General features: G+C 42.4%; 2 protein-coding genes across 4 annotated transcripts in view; both read left to right on the top strand.

Moving 5' to 3' along the window:
- The window catches only part of cita (citron rho-interacting serine/threonine kinase a), a 37,273-nt gene extending 35,007 nt beyond the window's left edge, over window positions 1–2,266 (top strand). For all 3 annotated transcript variants that reach the window (XM_070958929.1, XM_070958928.1, XM_070958927.1), the window contains one exon: window positions 211–2,266. In XM_070958929.1, the coding sequence (XP_070815030.1) occupies window positions 211–234 (24 nt within the window). In that variant the 3' untranslated portion in view covers window positions 235–2,266. The remainder of the gene's footprint in view (window positions 1–210) is intronic.
- A 2,321-nt stretch (window positions 2,267–4,587) lies between these two features.
- Window positions 4,588–7,291, top strand: myl2a (myosin, light chain 2a, regulatory, cardiac, slow). The gene is made up of 7 exons (XM_070958588.1): window positions 4,588–4,620; window positions 5,230–5,322; window positions 5,920–5,995; window positions 6,087–6,191; window positions 6,295–6,373; window positions 6,577–6,625; window positions 6,854–7,291. The coding sequence occupies exons 1-7, from the start codon at window positions 4,618–4,620 to the stop codon at window positions 6,956–6,958; spliced, it is 510 nt and encodes a 169-aa protein (XP_070814689.1). The 5' UTR covers window positions 4,588–4,617; the 3' UTR covers window positions 6,959–7,291.
- The last annotated feature ends 4,946 nt before the right edge of the window (window positions 7,292–12,237 follow it).

The raw sequence follows: 12,237 nt of genomic DNA, 5'->3' as shown, positions 1-12,237 counted from the left end.
TTTGCATCAGGGTTTATGAGAAAATGTTAGCAGTAGGCTAAGCAGGCTAGCATGTCAAAGACATGTTATCGTGGCTGTAGACTCTTTGTTTTATTATTGCATATTTTGTTTCCAGTTTTCATTTAACATATTTCAATTATGTTATCTTTATTATAACAACCTAAGTCCTCGTCCATTAACCTGCTTTATGTTTTTAACTTTGTCCCACAGGTATGGGACCAATCATCTGTTTGAGAGAGAGAGAGAACAGAGCCACATGCCCAGCATGGACAGAGAAATCTTGGAAAGAGATCGAAGGGAGCAGAGAGCCAGTGAGAATGTTACCAACTTACGATGAAACACTGCCACACTTCAGTTACGCCTGACAAACCCACAGAGGAAAACAACGGCAGCGTCAGAGCAGAGAGACGACGACAGAAATAAATAGATGTCATTAGAATCAGGTTCGTTTTCTCTACGGACTGACCCGAAACAATAAAGGTCAACAAAATGCCATATGTAACAATTTTTGAGCAGGGTTTTTTGAGATACATGTGAGTATGTGCTCTGTACTCTGATAAGGGTTTAGTATTGAATTCGATTTCTTCCTCAAAAACAAAATCGGGCTTATGAGCTCTCAAATTTAGACCTAACTCGGTGGGTTTTGCTAGTTCCAGACAGTAGTGACTATGATAGATAAGCACAGCCGTAGCAACTTTATCTTACAAGTCAATGCCAACATATTTACAAAGTCAGCCTCCGGTGAAAATGGCAGAATTTCACTCACAGTAGTATTAATGCATTTAGCTCCTTTCCACACTCAGCCCCCTCCACAGTAGCCACAGACCAGGGCAGGAGAGTACTGCAGATCGAAAAGCATTTCCGGCTCCTCTCCTCCTGCGCCGACGTGTCAACACACAATCATTTTCAGCTGCTTACAATCATTCTCCGTTGACCTCAGTCTTCTGTCGAGACTGCGGTCAGTCACGGTGACAGGACTTGGCTGGAGCACAGACAAATTTAACAAAATAAATGCACCGTCCCTGCCCTGTAGAACCACACACCAGATGACTGTCTGCCCTCAGATAGGTCGACACTAAAACTGCACTACCCACAATCCTCAGCAGGACTTTCTAATCCTTCAGAACGCTATCTGACTGTAAATAGACAAGACATAATTTTATATATATTGAGAAGGAATTTCAAGGCTGGATAAGCCGTGTCTATTTTTGTTAAAGAAAAAAGTGATTAAGTGTCCTCTTGAATGTCCAATGAGTATTCTTTTAATATGTCCAAACATCCTTTATCAAGTGAGTGATTGTATCTGGATCCAACTCGTGTATGCACTTCCATCTGTCAAAGGCGAAACCTCAGTGCTGAACTATATGACAGGAGGGTAAAAAAAAAAAGAAAAAAGATCATGTTTGAAGCTTACAACATAGTACTTGAGCATTTCTTTTTGTACCATGTCCCTTATAGTGTATATAACCCAAAACTGTTCAAGGTGAAGATGAAAGTAATCTTTGTTTTTGTTTTGTTTTTTTCTGATTCGTAAACGGCATGGAAATGTATATCTGAAACGAAACGGAGTGTTGTCTTCTGCTTCTGCCTCATTTGGGTTATATTTTTATTCCACGATTTAATAACGAAGCACGTGAATAACCTCTCCTTTCTTTCATCTGTTATCTATTTGCACAGTAGAAATCTCTTTCGTTCATTAAGGCGCTCTTGGCAAGTTAAACAGCCAGTCTGACCTTAAAAGACAAAATCCATCCAAATATTTGGCTCATTGTCCAAGTGCTTGCACTTGACTAAGCTGATTTTTATTTCCATACAAAATATCATAATTTGATTTATGGAAATAAAAAAAAATTCAAGTCATGTTTTTAGAATATTCACAGATGACGTGCCACACTTTAACTGTTCACAGTATGGCGCTCAATAGGAAGACGTTTCTTCAACTTTCTGAATCCTCTGTGGGTCCTTAGATGTAAAAATCTTCCTGAATGTATTTAAGCCAAGCAGATAGAGCTGATCCATTGGTCACTGAACAAAAAGCACCCTATGCTACAGATTGCACAAGTTTTCCACAGGCCTCTAAAGGAATCTCCACAACAAAGGTTTCCCATCCTGTTTTATTTTTCTATTCTTTTTCATTTGTTTCTTTTCACATGATGCTGTAACGCTGGATATGATATTGATGTCTGCTAACAGATGTTTTATTAGCATTCCCTGTAGAGATTTTGTCACAGAATATTAAATATTATAACCATTGTCTTTCACTTCCACTTTATCTCCTTATGTTGTGCTTGTGTGCCTCTGAATAAACATCATGTCTTTAGATATTACAGATTACAGACAGAAGAGAAAGCCATTTCCCCCTCTTGCTCTCACTTGGGGCTGCTTGTGAATTGACCATTTGTCCACATCCATTGTGTTATAGGAGGTTAGTCTATTTATAGGTGTCTGATCCCAGCGCTCAGCCAATGCGGCAAGGGCCTGCCATTCCTGTCACGGTAGCCGCCGCCGCTGCTCGGGTCAGAAACTGAGAAGAGCTGAGGGAGAGACGATTTCAACAACAGCATCTGCTCCATCGGTTAACAATAACTCTTCTAATTCTGACCTCCGTGTGCATGTGTGAGACAACACCACTGACTTCTGCTGTTAGTTTATCAACAACATTTTATGCGACAGTGCAGCGAGGGAGGCTTTCAGCGCCTCTCTTTATATAGATCAGCTGCTTGCGGCTTCACCTCCTGACCCCGGCCCATTCAGCTCATTTTCACCGACTCGCTTGTCTTGACCCAGGAGCCACAAGTGATACTGGATGACTTGTTAATGGTGCAGAGACATAGCACATTGTAAGGATGTGTTCAGTGTCAGCAGTGCTGCACTTGAGAATGTCACGCCTGCTGCTGTTGACAACACTGAGCTTAGTAGCTTCACAAGCTCTTTAAACTGACACCAGCGTAGTGCAGAAGTAGATCGGAGACGTCCTTTGATGCGGCTACGTCTTTGGCCCCTTTTATTAAATTAAAGAATCAATGTTTTGCAGGCAGAATGAACAGCTTGAGCCACGGTTTCCAGTGGAGGTGTGAAAGTTTCCAGTTGAGCATTTCATTGGCACAAATCTCAGCCAGTGCATTTACCTTTGGATGAATAAATGAGGCCTCACAAATAGTGTGGACTATTTGTGCTGTGCCATACCGTGCTGTGACAATGTCAGGGAAAGGTAAGCCGGTGCCAGTCATGTGAAGAAGCATGAGAGAAATGTGACAAAGGCTGGCGGTAACACAGTCCTGACAGGTCAATAAATTGCACTAAATGAGCTGCTGATGTTCACGCTCTCTCATCATGTCTTGCATCCAAGACAAGAAGTGATTGATATGCACATAACATTAAATCAAACGTTGATTAAGATTTTGCTGATGAAAGCAGGTAAATTCACTCTGAAAAATCCAATATTTGGATACAGACTTTGAGCTCTGTGGTTTTCAAAACTATTGTGGGTTAAAGATCTTTGAAACTTTGAAATCCAGTTCTTCAGACAGACCTGTTTCTTGTCATCTGTTGGACGGGTAAAATGTTTTTGCCTGTGAACCACATACAAAGCACAGTACATATTACAATAATTTATTATTTTTCTGCACCATTTATTTGTTAATCCAAGGACTTTTTAGCATTTTGATTCTATATGAGAGATCTACATGATACATATGTATTTCACCTACATCAACTCCAGTTGAATCACTTTGTCCGCATTACATCTGACGCATTCGTTGGTCTGAGCATTGTTCAGACAGCCTTAAATATTGTTTTAAGATGGGACTGGATCACCCAGTTAAAGCCCTGCTCATTTTCAACTGGATGGTCACAGTTAATCTTTTTTTTTTTTTAATTCAGATTTCTTGAAATTGCGTTCAAAAATGTTTTAAAAGGCTGCTATCAGGAGTCATTCAAAGGTCAAACATTTGGTCAGCTCAAAGAAAACTGCCTGATTTAAGAACAAATGTGTGACTTTATCCCATCTGTGGTCACAGTAACACTCAAGTCATTTAGACAAAATAAAAGAGAGACTGCAGACTTTAAAACCAGCTCAGCAGATTTCATATTCTGTCTTTTGTCTTTCATTTCTAACATCACTTTCACTGAGCTGCTACTCTGCTTGTCCATAGTTTAGACGGTCAGACGGTGGTCTGTGGACAGAGGGCAGTATAAAGTGATTAAGTGCTTTCACCTTCAGTCTGCTCTTGATATTCTAAACCAGTTATTCCAATCTCTTTGTCCACTGTCAGTCATGAGAACATGGAGCGAGTGGCTACTGCAGAGGGGTGTGTGTGTGTGTGTGTGTGCGTGTGTGTGTGTGTGTGTGTGTGTGTGTGTGTGTGTGTGTGTGTGCGTGCGTGTGCGTGTGTGCGTGTGTGCGTGTGTGTGTGTGTGTGTGTGTGTGCACATTTCTTGCGAGCATGCAATACTGTATGTGCTGTATGAAGCATCATTTACCTGTCACTTCCTAAAGAGGACATAGTTTATAAATATCGTCCAGTGGAACTGAGGGATGGGGCTACAAAAGGCTGCCTGCAATCTCCCCATTGTTCACTGGCATCGTTGTTGGACTGACCTCCCAGCTGCTCAGCCATGGTAAGTCTGTGTGTGTGTTCGTGTGTGTGTCATGTTTGATGGTGCAAGGACAGAAACAGGCCACTTTTTTTTGTGCTTGAAGGATGCTAACTTCACTCTGGACAGATGAGTGCTGGAATTCAATACTCATATATAATTCAAAACTACAAACATTTAATATTTCTCGATGATTGATCAGCTTAAAAAGATGAATACCAAGTAAGAATGAAAACATCTATAGATGGTGTCATTTTTATCAACTTTTCAACAGACATTGAATGTGTTACAATGTACAGGCAACATTTAATGCATTCTACACTGCATGGATATTTTATTTTTTAAGGAAAAATAATGGCAGTGTTTGACTTGGATACTGAAATGACAAACATCAAATTGTTTCTGGCTTATACAGTCAGCTCATTTTTGCACATTTTGATCTTGTAAGCCTAAAATGTAATAAAATCGATGCTATTGTGTTGTTGCTCAAAAGCATTTCCCCATTTTTTTCACTCATTTATATTCAGTTATTAAGCCATTCAATCCCTTTTATTTATATTGCCTGACATGTAGCTTCACCTTAACTGTCGTACTGAGTCTGCCTCATCTCTGCTCCTGTCTTTGTGCTAAAAGGCCCCCAAGAAAGCCAAGAAGAGGACAGCAGAGGGAGCCAACTCCAATGTGTTCTCCATGTTTGAGCAGGCTCAGATCCAGGAATTTAAAGAGGTGAAAGCTGCTCGACTAATCTTTATTTCACTCATTTAAATTTGGCTGAGAACGACGTGAGAAATGTGGAAATTGTGCATGAATATGCATGTAAGGTATTATGGTCCAAGTCTTTTCTGTCTTAAAAACACCCAGCGACACATACAGAGGTCTCCGTCTCTTCTTCCCTCTACGTCCTCGTCTCTCCTTGTCCTTCCGTTTCCATTGTTCATCCTTGCAGTATGTCCACCTGTCTATTTTCTTGCCCCTGGCTTGGCAGCAGTGAGGCTTGCGGTATGCTGGTATGAGCGTCAATGGTGCCCAGACATCCAGACTGTGTCATCAGTGATTAGGCTGCAGATAAACTGCTGGGCATGCCCTGGATGCCGGGCTAAACCCTGGAGGGCTCGCAGGTTATAAATACTGAGCGGTGTTCACCTATAAAGATGTCACCAAAAATATTCAAGGGAAGAAAGGGAGTGTAACACATGCAACAGTGACTGGGTTTTTACTCTCCGGGATGTGGGCTGAAAGCACGCGGCTGCAATCTGTTTGCAGATGTCGCCTCTCAAAGCAGAGAGACTTATTTACATGTACTGTCCTGCACTCTGACCTCAGGCCTTCACTATCATGGACCAGAACAGGGATGGCTTCATCGACAAGAACGATCTGAGGGACACTTTTGCTGCTCTCGGTATGTTGACATCACCTGTTTTCAGTCTTGCAAGATGTGAGTTGACTGAATCCGCTTCATCTACATTTATGTGGACTGCTTGGTGCTGCAGGCCGACTCAACGTGAAGCAGGAAGAGATCGATGACATGCTCAAAGAAGCTCCTGGCCCAGTCAATTTCACCGTCTTCCTCACCATGTTCGGTGAGAAGCTGAAAGGTAAAGACACAAGAGCTACAGAGAACACTTAATCCAAGTCATGCACATAGAGTGCTATTGAAGTATGTTTGGAGAACTGTACTGACAGCTTTAATGTATGTAGGTGCTGATCCAGAGGAGACCATCCTTAACGCTTTTAAAGTCTTTGACCCTGAGGGGAAAGGTGTGCTGAGGAAGGACTAGTAAGTGGCATAACACACTCCGCTGCAACATGATCATTCAATGCAAATGGTGTTGTGTAAGCTTTCACTCAGTTTACGACTGCGTCTGGGTCTGACTCATTCATCCCTGTAAAACTCCACAATAAGCAAAGCCATCACTTCCTCCTGGTGTGAGCACAGGCCTCGTCATCTCATCCAGTGTTTTCTCTCTGTCTCCTGATCAGTGTGACACAGATGCTAACAACACAAGCAGACCGATTCTCCCCTGAAGAGGTACATTGTCGTGCTTTTACACTAATTATCGTTATTATGTCTGATTGCTTCGTGTGTGTGGGTGAGGGACGAACGTCATCATGACGACCATCAAAATCCATGTCGGAAAGAAAAACACCTCAGTGATTTATCAGCACAGCCTTTCACGCACACTGAGCTATGTGTTGTCTTTGTGAAGGAGTAAAGCTCTGATGAAAGTGACGGTAATATCGGCTCTTTGTCGGTTAGATGGAGCAGATGTTCGCTGCCTTCCCCCCAGATGTGGCAGGGAACCTGGACTACAAGAACCTGGTTCACATCATCACCCACGGAGAGGAAAAGGACCAGGAGTAAACCTTTTTTGCCAGCATGTTCATCAAATAGAAAGTCCACCTTTTGCCTGTACATGACTTGAAACCGGCCCACTGCCCTTGAAGGAGATGTGGACTGTGTTGTATTTATCCATGTCTATGCTGGCTGCTTTTTCTCTGTACAGTACTCACTCAAGAGCACAAGAGGGTCAGGACAAAATTTTCTCTTCCAGGCCTCAAAAATGGACAGCATAGCCAACTGTCTCAGATTCAGCTTTGTCCACTTTCAGCAGAGACGAATTAAATCATTTTCCTCTTCATTTTATACACTCAAAACCAGCTGCCTATATTTTTCTTAGAAAATATCAATTTGTTAGGTCCGTGCATGTTCGTCTAATAAAAGTTTTCAAAAACAGAGGCCAGCCTCTCATTCTGATTTTTATTTACAGTTTATCAATTTATCAAGATGGTGAGATGTTGGGTGGTGCTCCTCTGTTTGAAGGAGAATCAAGTCACTGCTGGAAAACACCAGTCTAGTCTCTTCATTCCATGTTAGGGAGTGAATGTGTGTGTCGACCACAGGGGATGTGCAGTTGGTCCTCAGTATCCCAAGAATTGTTTGTGTGTGTGCGTGCCTGTGTGTATTTTGCGTGCATATCACAAAGGAGTAGTGTGTGTGTGTGTGTGTGTGTGTGTGTGTGTGTGTGTGTGTGTGTGTGTGTGTGTGTGTGTGTGTGTGTGTGTGTGTGTGTGTGTGTGTGTGTGTGTGTGTGTGTGTGTGTGTGCATTAAATTGTTTGGCTACTGAAACAGAGGAGTTTAGTGAGACAAAGCCCTGTTGTTGTTTTAGTGCTGTGATGATGTGAGCAGGGTAATGCTATACTGTGAGTCTGGGTGACAGGCACACAATAGCATACCATTAAGTGATCCTCACCACACTCACCTACCCCGCTTCTCAGACCTTGGCGGGGTGATAAAATCCCTGGTTGTTCCAGCTGGAGGGTCCGAGGCAGGGAGCAGCCGGCTTGTCAACCCCAGGCTAAAGTATTGCCTTCTGGAGGGGAGACGTAGGGAATGGAGAGGGATAAGTGCTTGGATCAACTCCGATATTTGAGCTCACATCATGCCCCCTCTAAGCAGCTGCCTAGCACTCTGAAAATTAAAATAATTGATGCCCACAGAGCAGGAGAAGGCTATGAGAAGATAGCAAAGTGTTTTCATGTAGCTGTTTCCTCAGTTCGTAATGTAATTAAGAAATGTCAGTTAACAGGATCAGTGGAGGTCAAAGCTGAGATCTGCAATGGCAAGAAAACTTTCTCGTTGGATCGTTAGGAAGGCAAATCAAATCTTCAGAGAGACTTTTATCTGGCTACAAGAAGCCTTTACAAGCTGTGGTGGTGGTCAAAGGAGGATGTTGTGTTTTCAGCTTGTCATGGAGATCCTCTTCCCCCATGTGGCCAGAGCAAAACGTCAAGCAATCGATATAGTTTTAATATTGCTGCTCTCACATGTTAGATGCAATCCAGCCTGTCTTAGTATGCGATAAAACTCTCCATGTAATTCTGAATGAAGAAATGACTGCGCAGTACAGAAGGGTGGTATGATGCTGTCATGTGTTGTTTATTGCCACCAGAAGTGTGTAAGAAGCTGTTTTACTGCAGTGGAAAGGAAGGATGTGACAGTATACAGTGTTATTAGTGTTGGTCAAGATGGGAAACACAGTTTGTTTTTTAAAGTCTTATCATAAAGTTTCACTGCAGGGTTAAAGATTAGGTGTTTCATAGTCAGAGTTGGCCAGCAGCGGCTTCTGAAGAGGCGGCAGGTTTAGGAGGTTAAGAGTTTCCTGTTCCACCTTCGAGTGAAGTGTGTGATGTTGTCAGAAATAACAAGGGCAACTTTGTGCATTAACTCGTCTAAAAGGCCACCGATGGCAGTCTTCAGCTGGTCCACAGTCCTGCTTACTGTCTACAGTCTACAGTTACATGATATCTGAAAAACATGGTCAGACTAAAACATGCTCTGATGATCTGTATGTTAACATGAACTCCATAAGAATGAAAGGAGACATCTTGTGTTTGGATATGTGACTCAGATGCAGCGATATACAAACTGAAGATGTCCATCTGCAAATGCTGCTGTTGGCTCAGTTATCTTCATATTTGGTCATCTTTCAGGTTTTGGGATGAATCTGTGGTTTGAGAAAACTCTCTGCTCTCCTTGGCTCATTGAAGTGGGCTGGATGGTGTCAAACGATCATTTTCATCAGGGAAACAAACCTGTTTTTTAGTCCCATAAGAGCTGAGGTGATGGAGATACAAGGTTTGTACCTGAAAACATGTTGCTAGGAAACAGCTCGGATCCAAGTTCATTTCTTGGGAGCTACCTAGCGATAGACAATAATTATAAGGATTATATATAATCCTAGTCAGTTACAGATATTAGCAAACACTGCATCAGAATATAAGCCAGTTATCACAGTGTGCTTCAAACTGAGCAGCGGTCTGTACAGTGCCATGTATCATGTGATGCTGCTGCTGTTTCTCTGTAACAGTGAAATAAAGTTCAGAGTATTAACACGTCAAATTATGTCTGTTTGGGGTAAAGATGAGGATAAAGTCTGTTCAAGCCTTGATGAAGATGCTATTCTCTAATGAGCAGTGATTATGCATGATTCCTTATGATTCCTTATGGAATGGTGTACTTCTCTTCTTGGAGTCTTCATCATTTCCCAAAGGTTTCCTCTCCTGCAGCTTCCTCTGCATGAAAGGGTGCAGTTTGGTGTCCTGGTTAATGGCAGTCTCCATCTGTCTCTTGGTGACTTGCTGAACTGTCTCCATCTTCATGCACTCCCTTGCCTCCAGCAGTTTGGATCAAGATTATATAGTTTTATTGGCATTACAACTGTAGAGCCTGGTCGAGTTTGTCTTCAAAGACGTGGATATGTTTCCTGTGGTGCTTGCGTCTGCCTTGTAGTTTGAGGATGCCTTCTGGGACAGTTAACTTCTCTTCTGCTCTCTGCCACTGCTAACTGGAGCCACGCAGGAGAGAAGACAATACATACAGTGTCCTCTGTAACTACAGACTGCGACATGTTTTCTATGTTGTTGCCTGTAGTACAGTAGATTTAAACACTGGCTATGAGTTTAAAGTGCTGTCTTTCAGCTTTCAGGGTGTTTGAAGGTGTTGTATTGATCCTTTAAAATGTCTGTTGCCATTTTGATCTAAAAACAAGACAGGATTCAACATAATATTGACTCCACACCTAAGTAGTTTGGCAAATAACAATAAGAAGTTAATGACCTACCTGCCAAATGTGGAGGAAAATCCAAATTAAAGCTAACTGGGAGGAAATCTTATTTAGAACATCTTTATGGACTGACATAAGCATTTTTCTAACAAGTGTCTGTGTTATTTGCTGCTGAAGTGTCAGGTTCATATAGGTTTGCACAGGAGCACCCCCCAGTGGTCATTTAGGGAAATGAAAGATGAAATAAATTAAATGGGAATCCAAAATGTTCAACAATGGCTGCAGTCCTCATGGTATCCACAACATGCCCCTATGAAACAGAAATTCTACAGGCTGAATAAATCTCAAGTAATTCCTCAAGAGCAATCATATAAGTCATCATGCAGCAATAAAAAAGATAAAAATGATAGCCTCAACAGAAGTCTTGTTAAAATTGCATTAAAGCTCATGTAAAACCACGATAAAGTCACTATATCTCACTGCTGAGCACCACACACTGGACATCCCTGTGGGATTATTATAGAAATATTACACCAATCATTGATCAGGAGGAGCATTTTACAGTGTGCTGAGGTTGCAATTAACACTCTCTCACAGACGTTTGTATTGAGATTTAATGCAGTTCATAAGTGGCATTTAGTCTATATCCACCACTGAGAAATATATATAGTAATATCTATTTGTGCTGAGTGAGTGTTCAAGGAGGAAAGCAAAATCCCATTTCTGGCCCTTTCTATTTCAATTTACAGCCATTTTAAAGCTCTAAATTGCAGAGGTTTTCAAGTGGACGCCCGCCCTCACTGGCCAGTAGGATCAGCATTCATGGCCCACCCCCTCGAGTCTACTCACCCCTTAGCTCTCTGTCCCTGTCCTCTGCCAGCCTGGTTGTGTCATTGCACACTCCTTTAAAGCCAGAGCCACATGGGTGCTGTCTCCACCCTCCTGATGATGCCCCTGACTAATTTTGACCAGTCTTGTGGGCTGAACCTCTGACCCCGAGGACTGCCAATGATCACCACAGTGACTACACTGGGAAGCCCCTGTAACCAACTTCCACTAGGAGGTTCCAGGCTCTCCATCCCCTCTGCTGGCTTTCAAGGATGAGGGACTGATATTTCCCAAGCTTTTTGCTCTCTTGTACCTCCTCAGTCCTTTCCTCTCAGGGTATTGTCATCTCCAGGAGGGCCACAGCTGAAGTTTTGTGTCTGCACATTCCTCTGAAAGTTTGACTTGGCATGAGGACCCCTGCATCCTCAGCCCCCTCGTCTACCTTCGGCCCTGGCCTGAGGAAGCTGCTGAGGTGAGGACCTTTGGCTTGGAGCTTGGTATTCTTTTACTTCCTCTCTTCCTCCAAACCTTCAGTCTGCTCGACCAGCACCTGATCATGCCACCATCTGAAACTCCTGTCCATCACGCTGTCATGAAATTATGATAATGCCATTTCACCTATAGATGGCACTATGGCAGCAGAATACATTTAACATGTACAGAACAGAGGCTGTGAGTCTGGTACAGTCTCTCCTGTCCTCTAGACAGGATTTAGGTTGTCTCCAGAAATCATGGCCTCTAGCAACCAAATGTCACCTACAGTGCAATATATATGTTCAGTTGTTTTCATTTTCATGAATACATTTAAATAACTTAAATAGCCAACATGTTCTTTCATTTGTTTAGAGTTTGTCTAAAGCTTTAGGAAACACAAACTTGAGTGGACGCCTGCATGAAAAGAAGAAGTGAAAGAGAAAGCATTAGACAAATGTCAGTCAGTCCTTAATACTCTGCATAAAGAGTTGTTTCTGTTTCAACAGCATCACCTGCGTTGTGTCAGTCTGCAATAACTTTAGTCACTCAAATGTTCAAAATGTAAACCTCCAAGTGCCTCCATAGGCTAAGAGGTGGGTTTATCACAATATGGTTTTTAATTATTGCATATTTCAACTTTAAGTGCTCCACTTTGGTGATCAGCGGGGTCAGGGATTCAGCAGCGTTGCTGTCCTAGTTGTGACAATATGGAGGAGAATATGTCAGAGCCCTGCTGTTGTAAAAACAGGTTTGTGGAAGTTATGAGAGCTTTGA

This window comes from Chaetodon trifascialis, chromosome 3, assembly GCF_039877785.1.
Source record: "Chaetodon trifascialis isolate fChaTrf1 chromosome 3, fChaTrf1.hap1, whole genome shotgun sequence".
NCBI classification, from domain to species: Eukaryota; Metazoa; Chordata; class Actinopteri; order Chaetodontiformes; family Chaetodontidae; genus Chaetodon; species Chaetodon trifascialis.
The sequence above is the reverse complement of the archived record's forward strand: the minus strand, read 5'-3'. Positions and strand labels throughout refer to the sequence as shown.

Excerpts from the sequence above, each read along its gene's own strand:
- myl2a (XM_070958588.1), top strand. Across the intron at positions 6,192-6,294 it reads GTTCGGTGAGAAGCTGAAAG|GTGCTGATCCAGAGGAGACC; the intron begins GTAAAGACACAA and ends TAATGTATGTAG. Across the intron at positions 6,374-6,576 it reads GGTGTGCTGAGGAAGGACTA|TGTGACACAGATGCTAACAA; the intron begins GTAAGTGGCATA and ends TCTCCTGATCAG.